Source organism: Nymphalis io, chromosome 6, assembly GCF_905147045.1.
Source record: "Nymphalis io chromosome 6, ilAglIoxx1.1, whole genome shotgun sequence".
Lineage (NCBI taxonomy): Eukaryota > Metazoa > Arthropoda > Insecta > Lepidoptera > Nymphalidae > Nymphalis > Nymphalis io.
In genome coordinates this window covers 4,495,457-4,515,178 of record NC_065893.1, presented here as the reverse complement: position 1 = coordinate 4,515,178, position 19,722 = coordinate 4,495,457, and the positions used below count along the sequence as shown (strand labels likewise).

At 30.3% G+C, this 19,722-nt stretch overlaps 1 protein-coding gene across 2 annotated transcripts in view; it reads right to left on the bottom strand.

Moving 5' to 3' along the window:
• LOC126769252 (uncharacterized) overlaps nt 1-19,722 on the bottom strand; it is a 64,174-nt gene that overhangs the window by 32,660 nt on the left and 11,792 nt on the right. The window contains exon 1 of one of the 2 annotated variants that reach the window (XM_050487900.1): nt 1,870-2,031. The exons of the other annotated variant lie outside the window; for it this stretch is intronic. Coding sequence (XP_050343857.1) covers nt 1,870-1,920 — 51 coding nt within the window. The 5' untranslated portion in view covers nt 1,921-2,031. Of the gene's footprint in view, nt 1-1,869; nt 2,032-19,722 lie in introns of those variants that run through there. 2 annotated transcript variants of the gene reach the window in all.

The following is a 19,722-nucleotide window of genomic DNA, read 5'->3' as shown; positions in this document are numbered from 1 at the left end:
ATTTCACAATTTTAGCTTCATTATCTCGTGTTCTTAAGCCTAATTGTTTAGAATCAATCTGCATATTTTTAGGGCCTAAACAATTTATAAATAATTACATAATTCACGTTACATTTTTTAATAAATCGAGCAACAATCTTCCGATCAACGTAGTATACGTGTTTAATATGTATCGCGTATTTTTGTATTTATATTTTATTAATTTATTTTTAATTGTTTTTAATTGAAATTGAATCTTTATTTTTAATTGAATTATCGTACCTGTTAATCCGAGTTAATATATAGCCGAGATGGCCCAGTGGTAAGAACGAATGAATCTTAACCGACGATCGTGGGTTCAAGCCAGGGCAAGTACCACTGAATTTTCATATGCTTAATTTGTGATTATAATTTATCTCATGCTATACGGTGAAGGAAAACATTGTTGACAACTGCATGTGTCTAATTTCACTAAAATTCTGCTACATGTATATTCCGCCAACCCGCTTTGGAACAGCGTGGTGGAATAAGTTCCATACCTTCTCCTCAAAAAGGGAGAGGAGGCCTTAGCCCAGCAGTGGGACATTCACAAGCTGCTGCTGCTGCTATCTGTTAATTTTATAGAGTTGACAAAAAGCGATACGGGTTTAAAAACAATGTATGACATTTTTTTAGAAATTAATTATTTTATTAAATAACATTTTTAAGATATATCATAGACTCTACTTTCATTATTGTTTTTAAGCGATGAGCAAAAATATTTAATTAAGTTACTAATATATTCGAAAAATCAAATCACTTTCTGGATCAATAACAATTGTATTTTACAACGATTTCATCTTATAATAATGTTAGTCTTAAATAAAATAAATCTTAGAACAATGTTAATGTTACCATATAAATTAAAATTCACGCGTCATTAGTATTCACAATCCGAAACGAATAAAACCCCAAGTTTCAAAACCGATGCGTTTACATACGATTAAAACTGCCCCATTATATTGGAGCATCCCTTTACTAAAATGGGGGGACCGGCCAACCGTGCAACGGCTACCTGGCTCTACATGTACCTGTATAGGAAATCCCGGTCCATATAATTACTTCCAAACAACTATAAGCAAATTACTATAGCCGGTTATTTGTCTCGCTTCTTCACTCACAAACAATATATAAACACTCTGTTTTCTCTTTCGCACATACCCGTTGATGTCTTTTACTGGCCTTTTTAGGAGAGCAGGACATCGGAAAACCAGAACAATCTTCTCGCTATGGAAGTGAATTTACTGACATTTTTATTCGTTTTCTGTAAGTCCGCTTGCAAGTTCTTTCAATAAACACAATTAACTTTTAATTTTTTCGCAATTGCAAATAATATTGAACCTATATTAGCTGGTGTGAAAACATAATTATATTAGTTATTTAAAACTAAAGGAGATTGTTTTTAATGAAAAAATGTGCCACAAAAAATGTATATATTAGTAAACAAAGGCAGATAGCTTGTGAGTTTGGTACAATTCAACAACCATTGGACCAATCTCAAGAATGCAAATAAAACCAAAAACAAGACAGCGAGAGAGATTAAGATTAAAATGCTGTATAAAGATCAGTCTGGATCGGCTTACAAGACTCGAGTTATAAAACAACGCATACTGAATATATTCGTATTTATACGTTCTTTCACTTTTTAAATAAATTTCTTAACCTAATGTGTGTACGTAATCCAAAGTTTTACGTTTGTTTATTTAACCCTTCCGTTTTATAATTGATGTACTTATTATGTATGTGATATTGAGTATTATTTAACATGCAAATTGCTTACATTTATTTACAATTTAGAACACTATTCAGGGAAACCATATTCATGTATTGAAAATATTAAGAAGAACTGACCTTCGCGCCGTGATACAGAGCACTGCTTCGTGTTGTTTTCGCCTTAGTCATTGTACACACAACGTAATCCAATCAGGTCACACACAGTTTCTCACAGCACTAGAATTTTCATGTTGACAAAAGTTTTAGGGACGGGATACGATACAGTCGCGAACGACTTGTGTTTACTACGGGAGAACGTACGTGGGAGTGTAGTGCCTAGTGACGCGCTTACGTACCGGCGACTGTAACGCCGACCCGTGATGCGGCGTAGTATGGAACTAAATCGCCGGCGAGTAGTCCGGCTACGACAAAGTTCTCTACGCTTTGAGGCTTTTGAAAGCGGCCATTTTGTTTTTTGGCGCATAATGGCGACTATAATTTTATATAAATATAATGATATCACAATTTATATAGCAAATGGGAATCCTAATTATACACATCATATTATTATAATGTATATAATTCTTCGTTTATACTAGGTATTGGTTATATTTCTACATTAAACAAGTAGCTAATGTATTTATGGAGTAATTCAATTTTAGTTTAAAAAAAACTTTCTACCTACTTTTATCTACATAAAAAAAAAACATGTTTTGATTTTGAATATTTCAACAGAGGGGTACTACATATTTTTAAATATAAAAACTATTTTATGAAAAAAAAACTTTATAATCTTTCATATCTTTACAACTAAGCACGTATTGCTCTGACCAAATTAATAATATAATGTATCTTACGTGCCCAAACAGTGAGTTTTTTTTTGGTGGAAAGTTCGAGGCAGGTGTTACAGAAAAAAAAGTCCGTCAATACGTAGTGTTCCGTCAGGAAGCGTTATAAAAAGGTTATAGTTTTTATACACATTTTGTGCAGCTTTTGATTGAAGATTTTACAATCTATATTACATATTATCTAAATACAAAAGCATTCTATTTTTAATAAGTTAGTAATTCTGTATTCATGTCACACAGCATGAATATTTTTTATATTAAATAATATCGCCGTATAATTTGATATCTTACGTACATTGTATGCTCAGATATACATATATCCAATTCGTAGTTGATGATTATACCTCAGTAAGATATTAGTGATTGTAACTGTATTGCACTAACCGTGACACGGAGGTGTCTATAACAGAGAACAAAGGTATCGTGTTCCTTTTGTCTTAACGCACGTGTACTGTCTATATACGTATAGGTATTTAACTAAATACATATTGCAATGTAAAATATGTCATTAAAATTAATCTGTATATTTTGAAATATAAATGTGTAATTATATATATATATATACAAAATATATAGAAACGTGTATAGGAATGGATGAAATTAAATATAACTTAAAAAATGTTAGCGAAAAGTTACATGTGAAAAGAATTCTGCACAAAGACATTTCTCAGTTCATAAAATTTACGAAATGCTTTCATTTAAAATATTCAATTCATAGTATAATAAAAAATAAACAATACCAAAAATATCAAAGAGGTTCAATTGTTTTTCGCTTCCATAATCCTTTTACAATAAAAACTATAAAATAACAAAACAAGTAACGCACCCATCCTTTCAATGTTTCGACTTAGTAATAAAATAAAGTACTTAAGAAGATAAAATGTATATAATATATTTCTTGGGTAAAATTTGACTTAACATAAATGACCCTTAAAATATACAATAGGTAGCTTATCCGTACACAATAAAAGATAGTCTAAGTAAAAAAGTAAATTCAATGAAATAAATGATTTCTATAAATTAAATTATAATTTATGATATAAGTAACTAAGTATGGTACAACATAATAAAACGTTTTTAATTTACTGTTTAAACAGCTATATCATTAATATATATTAAGTGCGTAAACGATTTAAAAACATTACATTAAAATCGAGTCATTATATTCATACCTATAATAATTAATAAGCTTGACTTTAATTACAACTTATTTAAGAGCGCTCATCTTCAAAATTGATCAAGTACTTTTACAGCTTCGTACATAAACAACCTTGGTACCGAAGCCCTTGTTAATAATTCCAGAGATTCCATGTGACGTCATGTAGACGAAATTACATTAAACGTAAAAACTGAACGCATTAATATGAACGTGCCTCGAAAGAGAATTAGTTTTTTATACGCTCTAAAACTTCCATTGTACGTGAATACTAAAAGTCAGTACCGATGTACGGATGCAAATCTAAATGATGAGAGAGAGATGGACTCCCCATTGGAAGTTGACCAGTGTTTTACTTCTAAATGTCGCATTTAGTCGGTCGGTCTGTATTTAATGTTTTATTTGTAATTCGAATCTACAAACTAGAATACATCTAACTTATTAGATGAAGTTCAGGAGTGGACAGTTCTCGAGTTTTGGTCATTTGTTTTTTTTGTCCAGCAAATACACTAACAAGAGTATGTTTTTCCACTATTTTTTACTATATTTGCTTAGAATTCCAGTACACAATAAAATGAAATGTTTATAGATTTACTGTCGCCATTAGGTCAACGGCTATTTTTCATAGAAACAGCTTGACCTATAAAATTAAAATAAACACTGTAAAGTAAGGCACTACGACTGTCAGGCTATATTTAAAGAGTTATTAAAAACATGAACTTCGAAAGGATATTTCCACAGCGCTGTATTATGCCTAAGGTAATTTAAGGAATTAAATGTCGGTTTACAAGAAAATTTGAAAATATTTGAAATTAAGTTAACGACTTTGAAGATTTAATAAATCTATTAAAATGAACCTTATTGATGCTCAATTTCCGCCATCTCAACATAAGCTGAAAACATCTAGTTTTATGAAGTCATTTGTCAACTCTTAATTCAAACGAGCAAATTTAATTAATTATTATTTATAATTAAATATTCGTTTTGCTCGTGTCTTAATAATATTTACTTTAGACTTTCAAAGTCACTTCCACGTGTAAAGATTTTTATTCCTTTTTTTATAGAATAGGAAGGCGGACGAGCATATGGGCCACCTGATGGTGGAGTGGTCCCTAACACCCATAGACATTGGTATTGTAAGAAATGTTAACCATCGCTTACATCGTCAATGCGCCACCAACCTTGGAAACTAAGATGTTATGTGCCTTGTGCCAGTAATTACACTGGCTCACTCACCCTTCAAACCAAGTACTGCTGTTTTGCGCTAGAATATCTGATGAGTGGGTAGTACCTACCCAGACGAGCTTGCACAAAGCCCTACCATCAGTAAAAATTCCGAATTATTTTTATTATTTTTACTTGGAAAACCAACTTTGCGTATGCATCATTCATAGATATAGACATCGTAGAGTTAAAGTTATGAACATATTTTTTATCTCTTTTCCTTTATCATTAATTTAATTTTATGATAATGAATGACTACCTTTTTTCTTAATAATTTAATTTTTAATTATCGTATGTTACAAAAAATGCCTACATTCCTTTCTGGGAGCAACAATCAACCTTTTCACGCTTTTCTTTTTAACCCTTCGTTCGGATGAAGCTAATAGAACAGTTTAAAATTATTTTGATCGGAAGAGTCAAAAAACAAAAATATAATAGGCTAATATGAATCGCAGCTTACCTTTGTATATGTTTATTAACATTATATATTTAAAAAATCAATTAAAATGTTAGAAAATCAATATATTAAATTCTAAACAGTATATATTTCATAATTTTAACCTTTTTAAATCCATTCCAGCCGAAATATTATGTTACAAGTACTTTATCAACAATGCAGAGAAGCTCTATAGCAGATTATATAGAATAATATATTAACTTTATCATTATTATTTGCAACACGCGCCACGCTCAGTAAGCTTCTACTCCAAGTGTTAACCAATGGCCGACATCTTAAATTCAAAAACAGACCGGTACGTTCAAAACAATGAACTTGTTTCTTGCATCCCTGTCTAACCTACAGAGCTATCTCTTACCATTGTAAAATTACTTTCGATCATTTATTAAAAACAACTCTATTGACTTACCATAAGATGTAATTTTAAATGATCACCTTTTATATTTCGGTTCGTAGTAAGTCGTAGTAAAACTAAACCCGTTTTATGTTTATAAGTACAACTTACCTTTTTCCTAAAATCGTACACCGTTAACGAAGTGGGCAAACAGATTTAGAATACACATAATACACGTGTGTATATGTATCGATGTATTTCAAACCACTGTATATATATCGATGTATTGCACTGGTGGTAGGGCTTTGTGCAAGCTCGTCTGGGTAGGTACCACCCACTCATCAGATATTCTACCGCAAAACAGCAATACTTGATATTGTTGTGTCCCGGTTTGAAGGGTGAGTGAGCCAGTGTAATTACAGGCACAAGGGACATAAAATCTTAGTTCCCAAGGTTGGTGGCGCATTGGCTATAAGCGATGGTTGACATTTCTTACAATGCCAATGTAAGGGCGTTTGGCGACCACTTACCATCAGGTGGCCCATATGCTCGTCCACCTTCCTATTCTATAAAAAAAAACCAATACATATACAGAGAAAATTATTTTATAACATATTTTTTTTATTTCTTCTTATCGATATATCCATTTTTTTGGGATACATACGAATTCGAATTGTATCCACTCACTAAGCAAACCAATAAAATATTTTTTTGCGCCTGGATAATAAATACGGCAATTTTTTGCGTTTTGTCAAGTTGCTTAAAAAATGCACGCAGGTAAATTAGTGTTAATATTATTAGGATGCACATAAGTGAACTATATAATTGTAATAATTATTTATAGGTATTACGACTGCAATTTTTAATTTTTTTCTCGTAATGTAGGTATCTCACTGGATTACATTTTTTGAGTGTAACATTATGTGGTGGGTACATAATTATTTAACTATGCCTAAGTACATATTAATAAGTACTAATAAAAAGTTTAAAGTTACAGTCTGTAAACACCCCACAGCTAGGCTAAGTTTAGGGATTATTTTCTTATTTTAATTTATTTATTATGTTTACTTGCAATCACTTTTACATTTATAGTATGAATAAATACAAACTTATTATCTAAGTGTAGATATCAATTAAAAGTAAACACAACATGCGCTTAAAAAATTGAAAACAGTGCATAAATACAAAAAAAGAAAAACCAAAAAAAATAAAAACATTTATCATTTAGGTACATATCTACATACTTCCTAAAGTTTTTAATTGAATCCGCGCAAATGTCAACAAAAGAACACAACTGGTTCAAGAGTTTACATAGTCTTGGAAATTAGGAATTAGCACCAAGAACAAGAAGAAGAAGAAAATGTCCACCTTTGTGTAGAACTGTTCTAGTAAAGAGGTGTTATCGGAGATCGAGGATGTCTAGCAGGAACTTTAAATAGCATTTTTATAAGCAATTCTGGACAGTCTATTATACTGTTAATATTTTTTTATAAAAACAACAGATCCAACAGTTCTCTGCCACGTACACCATACACGTGACAGATTTTCATCCGACTCATGCGGGTTTCTTTACAATTTTACCGAGCACAAGATGAATTATAAATACGTCCCGCTCATACAGTTATCTCGATTTTTGGTAGCATTAATTATACTAATCTTAATTTATCGTTAACAAGAATATTAAATAACTACTTTAGTAAAAACATTAAGACGACAGAACCTCATACGTATTTATATTTATAGTCCACTATAAATAAAATTGAATCAAAGCAGGTATAATCAAATTATCTTTAGTTGGTAGCATAAAATGATTTCGGAAACGCTTTCATTAAGTCGTGATGTTACGAAATAGTGATTCAACTTCTTTATATAAATCCGGTGTCAATATAAGCATCCTATTACATTATTATACTTAAACATGACACCTTCGCGTTGAATTTTCCAATAAACATTCACACCGACACAACAGCTATTGTTCTTAGTTTAATAACAACTTCCGAGATTGATAAACTTTCGAGTTTTTGATATGACACACGGCACGTTACCGTGTAACAAAACACTTGATTCCCACGACTAAGGTTCTAAATTTATAACAGTGCACACAAATCAAATGCCATACAAACTGTTTAATCTTTATATGAGTTAACTGATGGTATAGAACTAAACATAGTTTTAACATACCTGGCATTCGAATCAGACATTATGCAAATGCCTGATTGTGAAAATCAATGTATAAAAATCTATATTAATCACTTCTATATTTAAGTAATACTTTACTTGTTCGTTATATAAATCATTCTATGAACCAGATATAATTATATAAAAAACTAGATTATGACAGATAAATTATTGTTCCGGCTTTGATTTTAATTATCAAGTCAGACAACTGACTTTCACTTAAGATTAAACGAACGATTAGGAAATAAAAATATTTGTCTTTTGCAAATGTTGCAAAACATTCGTGCTCACACGCAATTTGTTATAAAATCTTTATTATCATCTAGAAAACTCAACGTCTTTTTCAAATAAAGATTTCGCGATAGAATTTTACACGCTGCCTCGTAAGGACATTAAGAAGAATTACATTTTATTATGTATATAATGTTTACATATATAACTTCAAACGTTTCAAATAATCATTATTATTTATTACTGTGCCGATATTTAGATACTATTACGTATAATTAACCACGGCTTACAATTTTAATTACTTCGAAGAACATGATTCTCGGTGTCGCAAGCAAATTGACTTATTTTTTTATATATAGTAAATATTTAAAATTTAGAAAAAAAAACTAATAACTATTCCACTTAAAATAAAATATGAATTAAGTATGTATCTTTTAATTTATGAATAATTTAGCAATATCATAAAATCGTAGTAAAAACCTACTCAGTTTTTGTAATAACATACAATAGCTGTTTGTTTTAATTCTATTTGACTGACGAAGATATATTTATGATATATGAAAATATAAGAATCATTCAAAGTTACTAAACAAAAATATACTACGTAACATTTACATACATTATACTAATTAACAAACTCGTGTTACCTATATTACGAGTACATCTTAGTCACGTTCCTTATTTGTATAAATTCCTCGGAAGCAATAAGACATTTAAAGCAAATAACCATGTCGAAATGCTCGATATGTTTTACTTAATTCATCTGAGAAATAACATAATTTAAATTGTGGTTTAATAATTTATAATGTATTTGTATTATGTAATATTACTTGTTTCTTGAAGCGCGACCGACCTATATTTCTCACGGCGATCGCAGTGCGTTGCGCAGGCGCTTGCGTCGTGGGAGAAATCCCTATAGCTTCCAGGTTATCAAATTATTAACAGACATTCAAGCGTAGAATTTACTATTAAAATTACAAAACCTAATCTTCTAAAAAATATTTTAAAAGTAAGTAACAAAACGATATTTGTCATATGTATTTGACTTATGTTTTGCATAAAATGTATATAAATTAGTTATTAATTAGTTAGTAATAATTATTACTTTTCATACATTGTCACATGAATATTTTAATAATCAATAAAGGTTGAAATAATTTTTATAACCACATTAACAGATTCAAATGAAAGCGGGAAGCGAGAGTCGACCGCGGTCCCACAGTTACCTCGATACCATAAATCGATAGTGCAACTCATACCATTCCATATCAACTTGAAAGTTGAAAAAAAATAATGAAATTCACTACATTGAACGTGTAACTTTGTATTGTTATTTGTTAGACAGCTTGTGAATCCTGTACTGTACGATCTTCAGTGAAATTTATTTATAAAATTGTAAACTTTACTTTAATATTTTAATTAAAACAAATCACCATTAACCATATCATAAATTATTTGTATATTTTCTACTCCAGCTAAATGTAGAAAATAGTTTAATAGGATATTTCCTCATATAGACAACCTTCATTAAACAAACACACCTTGATGAAACTTAAAAAATAATAAAAACTACAATTTTTATTGTAATAATTCTGTCGCAAAATCCAATACAGAATTAATACACGGTGTAGGTACACCATATCCAATATCCAAATTTGGAATAAAGGGAATAATCTACTCAGACCGTATTTAAAGTTTTTTTTTTAATATTATTAAAAACTATTGTTTAAAGACCCTCGGCCCTACGTCCGTGGCCAGCCACCTGTTGTAATTAGAACATTATCCCAGGTGAGACGTTGTGCTTCGCTGACTTTCCCACATTCGTCTTTAAGACAGAGTGTGTTATATTATGCTATTATAAAATCTTCCGTTACGGTAAATTTGTTTTTAATCCATTGATACATCGTCGAGTTGCCCTTGAGTATTGTAACGACTTCGCCCTTAGTTAATTAAGACATAAGGCTACTGTTGTACAATCGGTCGTGTGTTTAAAAATAATGTTTAAGAATATATTATTTTTAAAATTTATTCTTTATATTTTTTTCACCAACCCACATTGGAGCAGCGTGATGGAATAAGCTCCATACCTTCTCCTCAAAGAGCGAGAGGAGTCTGTTACTGTTACATTTTTATTATAATTTACTACTATTTTATTTATGGTCAATAATGCATTGCTTATCTTATAGATAATTAAATTCGTAAAATAAAGTAATATATATATTTTTAATAGAACTACATATTAAAATCTTTTTGGCATAACAGCTTTGATGGATATTTGATTAAAGAACATGACTTCGGCGGGATTTTTTAAATAGCTCGTACATGGTTTTCAGTACAACATTAATAAATCAGGCATATTACTCAACACAAGATTATATAGATGGCATAAAAACGTAGACTTAGTACTTGTTGATTTTTAGTCAGTTCTTTTATATATAAATATAATTGTAATTAACTGACATAACTCTGTATTTGAAATATTGGAGTAAGAGTTACTACTAAGTTTTTGTGTATTACTTATTTTCATTTAGATTCTACCGAGAATCTAAGAGAAAATACACGTTAAATATAAATTGAAAGCTTTAAAAATTTATTACTATTGTATACTGGGTCTTGTAAATAACCATAAAATAAAAGTCAATTTCAGCAACCACAACGTACCACAACGTACGTAGTTCAGTGTGGTACAGCACACGGGAATAGTCTTTATGTCGTTTGAAATACGGATGCAACTGCTGATTCTCGTAGTTTTTTTTCGAACAATAGGGGTTTTTTCTGAGATTAGTCACAGAAAATTGTGAGTCATCAAGTCGTAGGTTGTGAGGTCACGGTAAGCGAACTTGTATACATAAGACATACATAGTATAAAGAAATAGAGCAATTACGTAATAAAATTAAACCTGATGAGTTTATATTATAATATATGACCATCAAAAATTGTATGTTGTCTAATAAAATTTAATAGCATAAAAATGTAATATGTCTCAACTGTAATAATCTTAATAATGACAAAAAGAACCCATATCATTCGATAAACTTTAAATTTAACTAAAAATATAATATTTATCTCTGCAACAAGGCTAAATTTACATAAACTTGTGAAAAAATACCATGAAACTACAAGTTAATTTGCTTTTGTTCCATTACGTGATTTCGTCTAATTCAAATTAGTATTATATAGAATAGGGTATTCTATCGACCGACAAAATGATAAAAAATGGATTCGTTGAACCATAGTGTCGTACGCCATAGACTATTGATAGACGTGTGTCGAATGAGCCAACAGAGCGCGTAATATGTTCCTAATGGGTCAAAGAATTACGAACTATAGATACTTTGAGTTTTAGAAAATATAAGAAAATTTTATTATATTATATCGATAGACATATTCAGTAAACAACAAAACGCTTTTTACACGTATGTAACTGATTTGACAAATGACACGTTTTGACAAAATTAAAAACAGAATAGAATAGTTTTCATGAGGTTACACAATCGTATTTTTTTACAACACCGTCAAAAGAATCGTGACATAATTGCTTAATAGTATACTTAGTTATTTATGAATATATTTAACTCTATTGCAGAATTTTTTTTTTTAATTTTACTTTGCAAATTATACTTAAATAGTAAAATAAGTTTCTCTAAAAATATATTTCATATGCTATTATTATTTCATATCTTAATCTTAATTCTCACGTTTTCACGAGAATATTACAATACTCCATGGCTATATTTACACACGACACACTAAAATTTCCCATAACTCATTCATAAAATGCTCGCTATGCGAATTATTGCTTGCTAGATTTGCGGCGACATATTTCCTAAAACGCATTTAGGATGTAGATCTTGCATTTAAATGTAAAATAATAATAATAAAACAATAATAATTACAGGCACAAGGGACATAACATCTTAGTTCCCAAGAGGTTGTTAGCGAATTGGAATATAAAGGATTGTTAATACCGTCAGAATGTCCAATGTGGGGTGGATACCACTAACCATCAGGTGGCCCAATTGCCAGTCTGGCTTGCCTATTTTATATAAATTAAAAAAAGTAATATATATATAATCAACTTCAATGTTGCTTATTTGATTACATTTTATTTTTTATAATCTATAATATATGCGATTTGTTCAGTCAGTTACATTTGTAATTGTAATAAATACACTTAGCACAATTATTTTAACATTATCTTTCTCATTTTATATGAAATAAGTTATGGGAAGTAGAATATTACACAGCTAAGGTTTGACGACCTATTTCCGTAGTTGCAGATGATCTTGAATTATATAATGATACAAATTACATTGATATTATCTTACCCACTTCCATACTATTATAGAGATATACGATTGCTCAAATGCAATAAATAGAGCAAACATTTATTAATGCGACTACGAATGACTTCTTTATTTGACATGATTTTTCGTTATTTATCTAAGAACAAGAACATTAAATAATAACAATAATAATCTATTATTGATATTTTATAAATCAAAAACATAATAAATTGACTGCCTCATTGGTCTAGTGACTAGATATAAGGCGACAGACCCGGAAGTCCTGGGTTCAAAACCCAGATCGGGCCAATAAAAAGTTATTGGATTTTTCTGTGAAAATTCTCAGTAGCAGCCCCAGTCTGGACGTTGGAAGTGTGAACACTCCCGTGCCTCAGAAAGCACGTAAAGCCATTGTCCCTGCGCCTGAACTCTTTCCGGTCCTGTCGGATCGCCGTCCTATCGTACTATGAGAGATAGGCAATTGAGAGTGCACCTGTGTTTGTGCACATACTTGTGCAATATAATATGTCTTGCGTTGCCGAAATCGGTCCGGAGGACATTATATTATATTATTATATAATAGAATAGAATACGATCGAAAGGATTAGATAGCTTTGTAATGTAAGTATGATTGAGAAATTTTAAATCTATATTATATTATATGATATAACAGTCTGTATGTTGATTCAATTTTCATGTAACTTGGTATGTAACCAGCTTGAATTCTAGGAAGAACATATCTATACCTGACACAGCCGCGGGCGAAAACTAGTTCTAAACAAATTTATTCGGGTAGGATTTTAAACCAACATCGCCTATATCACATATGCTTATTAAATTAAGCATTTCTTGTTCTATGAATAGTTACGTGTTAGTTATTGTTATGAGAATAACTCACAAACAGAACGTTATTGCAATGGACGTATCGCTACGAGTTATAAACTTGAACTGTGTTGAATAAATAAACTAAAAACCAAATTTATATCTAGAAAGAAAAAACTCAATATAGGTAGATAGAGAAAAATAAATAGAAGAGTACCTAAAATAAATTTTAATTATTAATTTCACTTGGCAAAATAATATCTGTAACATTGTCAAATTACCTCCACTAGTAACAGGAGAGATTTTTCTATTTTCGCCAAAAAAAAAACACTATCATGATTTGGACAGTACCCACCATACTTAGATACATACCTATACTTAGAGATTTGATTATATATAATAAAACAAATTAATTATGAGTTTTTCGTAAAAAATATTTTGTAATAAACTTGAAATCACTATGAAATATTTTTATTGTGATGACATAACATACACATCTATAAATATATCATATCATATATATATATATATATATATATATATATATATATATATATATATATATATATAACATATATTTAAACCGCGTATACCGCAATGATCACTAATTATAGCTTGCACGCATTACACAGGTGAATTAAAGAAGGGCGTGTTGGTTTCCCACGCAGTTCCTTCCGGAGCCGGCGACCCGTGACGGTAGCGTCTTCGCGCCCACCTCGTATTCTGCGAGACTATGGACATTAGACGCGAACGAAACTCGTAAAACAATGACAATTGTCTCATTCATATTCAACTTACCATATATATTTTTAACATTTAAAAGTAATTATAATTAATCGTCTATGTATATATTATATTATTTATCATATTAAAAACTAAAAGTGCCCTGTAATAAATAACAAAAATAATAAACACTTTTAAAAGCACTTTTGTCTATACGTAACGGTATCGACGATCCGAAATGTATTGAGATTGTACCGAAAATAACCTCTTCTCAGTTTCTCAGTTCTCAGAATCTCAGTTGTTCCTCTTTAAAATTGATTATAAGTTTGCAATTTCTTATGAACTATTTAAAATTATTGTATTGTATGTATGTATAATATCCTGGATGAATATTAACGAATACTAATTCGTACTTTTAACCATCTTTCAAATACCACGCGATAGTTTTAAAAAAAAGGTTTTAAGATTGAATTCGGCTAAAGTTGCATTTCATATACTCCGCATATATGTTCAGGCTGGATAATAAGACTATCTAGTTTTATATAAAAAGCCTTTTAATGCAATAAACTGAGAAACTTACAATTTCCTGTAATTACCCTGTGATATTGTCATTGCAATGGTTCCCATTATTTTGAATTATATTTCTATAGCATATGTAAAGTAGTCCATAAAGGAATAGACGTTTCTTTATGCCCATAAAGGAATAGACGTTTCTTTATACTTACGTAAATGGGTAAATAATCATGGGTCGGTGCTGTTGGAGACAAAAACTACGGGACTTAATAATTCTTTGAAAGTCATAATCATTTTTACAAGCTTCAGAACTTCACCTGGTAATAAGTCAAATTTGCAACCCGATTCTAAACCAGTTCTATCCAACCGATTGAGCTTGAATTCTGCACAGTTTTGATGGTGCTAGAATACAATTAAATAAGCAATTTCTGATTTTGGAGTGCAAAACAAAAAAAAAGTCGTCTCAAATCAGGCTTCATTTTATTTCCGTCAAAGTATTGTTTTCTTAATAAAAATATTACCTACTATAAAATATTATTATATTCTTTTTTTATGTTGTAATATTCCTAAATCAAATTCCTAAGTCATATTTTCAATCACGATAGAATGAAACCCTGGACCCTCAACGACTTACGCGTAACCAGTTTTTCAATTTCCTATCTAAAATAGAGCTGAGATGGCCTATTGGTTAGAACGCATGATTCTTAACCGATGATCGTGGTTGAAACCCGGGCAAGCACTACTGAATTTTCATGTGTTTATAATTCATCTCGTGCTTGACGGTGCAGGAAAACATCGCCAAGAAACCTGCATATGTCTAATTTCACTGAAATTCTGCCATCTGTTTTCCACCATCCCGCATTGGAGCAACATGGTTGAAAAAGCTCCAAACCTTCTCCTCAAAAAAAAATATGAGAAGAGGCCTTAGCCCATTATCCATCCCCTTAGTGGGACATTCGCAGGCTGTTAATGTATATAAAATAAATAATACCTCAGTTACAAACATTTCCTCTTGAACTACTCATGCAGGTAGATCATATTTCAATGTAAGCGAAGCTGTAAGTAACAGCTGGATTTTACCATTATTATATTAAATTTAAAAAAAAACTATTCTAAAGGACCGCTAATTCCTATAATCCTGTAACATAAATATTTATAACTGTAGGGTCGGCGCAAAACATCTATCTGTCACGGAAATGGTTTAAGTATCGACGACACACGTAGGTATTTCAAGCATGTGCCCGCGCAAAAAGTATCCATTCGTTGTTTATTACATTTTTATTATTTTCTTTATTGCACGGTTCTTTAATGTCAACTTACATATATATGTCAGTGACATTCCAAAATAAAAAAGTTTGACTTTTTAATATTGGTATATATCATAAAGTTATGCAATGTAGAACATACGATATAACAATATTATATTTAAAATATAATAAATATGTTCTTTAATTACAGATCAACATGTATTTAGCTGGAGCTTAACTAGCTCCAGCTAAATACAAACAAAACTATTTTTGAGTAAATTTTTCAAAAAATTAGCTGAACAGATTCTTATGAGCACTAAATCAGCCGAAGCCCATCACCAGTGTAACATTTATTATGTGGAATTTTGCTTAATTTTGATTGACAACATAACATAATATATAATAATAAACAAGGTAAGTACTACGGCAAAACTGGTCCGAAGTAAATTAAGTAGGCTAATTAAAACAGCACTTTTGTGAATAGCACCTTTACGTTAGGACCTTATTGGCTTGGCTGAAAATAACATCTTTGGCATTTAATTACAATTAGTTTGTAATTATAAGTATAAAGATCGCAAAGTACAAACTATAGACCACCTGGACATAAATAAAAAATATCACTTTTTATTTAAACGTCTGTTTTGTTACTTAAGTTGGCTCTAATAAATGAACCTTATAGAGTCGTGTTCTTATAATGTGTTTACGATGTTTGACAATAAGTTGTACTTAATAAACATTATCTACGTAATCGAACATTTGATTGATATTAGATTCGGCAGCAGTAGAGAGGGATAATTCTATTAACAAATTGTCAAATTATAGCAATCGAATCGAAGCGTGATCGTTGCCGTTTATCCGATTTCTTATTCTTTAATTTAATTATCGACTAGTGGCATAAACTTTGACAATTAAATTTGGTTTCGACATAACGGTAAATGTTAACATCATATCGATTCGGTTTCGATTTGAATAAATATAGAATAGTCAAAGTTGGATCGGAATTGAATCGGGAACTTATCGAAATCGTTATAGTTTAGTAGAATTCGGCCCCAGTTACCAAATAAAGTAATACTAGCTTTTGCCTGCAATTCATTTCTTCGATTGGCCTAAACATTGTGGTTTATTTAGCACTATTTATATATTATTTGGTTAATGTAATTATACAATAAATAACCGGTTAGACTTATATTATTTTAAATTTTTGCACGCAGTACTGCCGCATGTATGAGCATAGATAGCAATAGAGTTGAGAGAGAATGAAAGATAAGCGACGCCATTTTAGATTACATTCTTTATTGACTCTGCTTATATCTATTGTTTCATTGTTTCTTACATTTAAAAAATATGTTTATGAGAAAAAAAATCCATAATTTAATTTCTTAACAATTATCTTTATCTTCCTACTTTATAAAGCACATTATTATTACAATGTTTACAAATTTTATAACGATCTAATCCAGTGGATAAATCTAAAAGTTACTCTTAATTAGAAGAGTAGGCTTTTCGAATCCTTCTGTAAACGCAGTGTGACATTTAAATTTTTGTCTTTCTATTTAAAATACCGGTTGTCAGCGTGTACGAAGCTTCGGTCTCAAGTTTATTTTACTTTCTATGGTATCGTAATTTGAATGAATTTTAAACGCGTTTTTTAAACATTATAAGGTTAATAAATTATTGCAATAAATGTCTATGAACTTTGTATTCGTAAGTTAATTAATACTTATTGTTGCTTCTAAGTACACTCGTCTAATTATAAATTGAAATACATTGATCATTTGCGAATGCAGAATATTCTACAAGTATCCATTATCAAGAAGCTGATTAAATTTATGTAAAATCTATTATTTGTATGCAAAGTATATTTGCACGTTCTTGGTATTGGAAACATGTAACCATATATATATATATATATATATATATATATATATATATATATGGTTACACTTTATTGGTTGGCAATATTACGACGTATTATTTATAATCATAATGCCTACCCGACGACAGTTTCGCTTAGAATTATTTCCTAAAATATCTATGTTACGTTGAATCTCCAAGCAGTTTTTAGTGAATGTCGGATCAAATTACGTAACCCATAAATGTCAAAATTAATGACTTATATTTATGTATATGTCAAATATGAATACATATATATAATATAATAATAATAATAATATCCTGGGACATTTTTCACACACGGCCATCTGATCCCAAATTAAGCTTGTACAAAGCTTGTGCCATGGAAACCAGGCAACTGATATACTACATATACTACTTTTCTTTTATAAATACATACTTATATAGATAATTACACCCAGACTAAGGACAAACAGACATGTTCATGCACACAAATGTCTGTCCTGGGTGGGAATCGAACCCACAACCTTCGGCGTGAAAGGCAAGTATCTACCAACCACGCCAACCGGCTCGTCAAATATATATATATCTATATATATATATATAGTCTATTGATAAATTAATATTAACTTTTATGCAATATTTAGCGAGCAAAACCATTGTCTAAAACAGCTCAATGGCTAACAATTATATATAATAATAATTATATACATATTTCATTAAGATAGTTGTCAAATGTACGACGCTAATAATTGAATTAAACAAATGCGACATATAAATTTTTCAAATTTCAAATCATTTTCATGTTCAGGAACTCCACGTGAATGAACTAATAACAAAAATCCTAAATAAAAATTGATTTTCATGCAGCATAATATTAACCAATGAACTTTATTTTATTTGCTGTAATTCATGGCTAGGAAAATAAAAAGCCTATATTATTAATAAAAGATATATTATTAATAACGATGATATATATTGACTGCATTGAGCTTTCAATAACTTTGCAAATTTTACTCTTTTTACGACCTAAAGTTGCTTTAATTTCCTTTCTCCAAATGTCTTGACAATGAATCGCCAAAAAAATTTAATGAAAAGTCGTCTTTTTTTTTACTAGCGCCTATATATTGACTAATCAAATTATTATAGAGACATTTAGAACAACGATTAGCGATACGTCACATTTCATATAGAAAACTTGTTGCCATAGTTGTCGAAGGCGCCCATGTAAACAGAGGGTTTGAACGTGAAAGGAATAGTTGATAGTTAGTAAAATAACTTATGCAAGCACACGTGCACCTGCTCAAAGAGGATTGTTTAGAAACGCCGAGCACGATCATTACTAGGGACTTACATTTCAGGAGCTCCTACCGTATTCCCTTCTCACTCTTACATTATATAGACATTAAAAAACAAGAATTAATACGAAAGGTAGTTGCTTCGGAGTCGCGATGGCACAAAACAGGCCTTTACCAAATAACGAGGGCATGTAGTCATAACAAATCTTTACAGAGGAACAGTGACCGTACTAGTTATCCGAATTACACATCGAAATAGCCTGGTTTACAAACTTTCTTTTGATACTATGTACTCGTTACTGGCAAATTACATCAGTTGGCTTTAACGTATTTATAGAGCATCTTTGATGTTGGAACATTACGAGTCCATCGATAAACAACACAATTTGGTAAATTACCCAATACAATATTTTTATTTGGTTATTTTAATCTCCAAAGAAATTACACATTTGTTTCGTAATGTATGTCCTCCATTTCAAGGCATACTAAGTAACATATAATACATACAATATTTCTTTTCATATAGTTATAGTTATAACTATATACTTATAATATATAATATAGTTATATAATAATAATATAGTAATAAAATAAATGATATTTTATTTACAAATTTACTTGTGGCTTTGTGCAAGCTCGTCTGGGTAGGTACCACCCACTCATCAGATATTCTACCGCAAAACAGCAGTACTTAATATTGTTGTGTTCCGATTTGAAAGGTGAGTGAGCCCGTGTAATTACAGGCACAAGGGACATAACATCTTAGTTCCCATTGGTGATGTAAGCAATAGTTAACATTTTATACAAAGCCAATGTCTA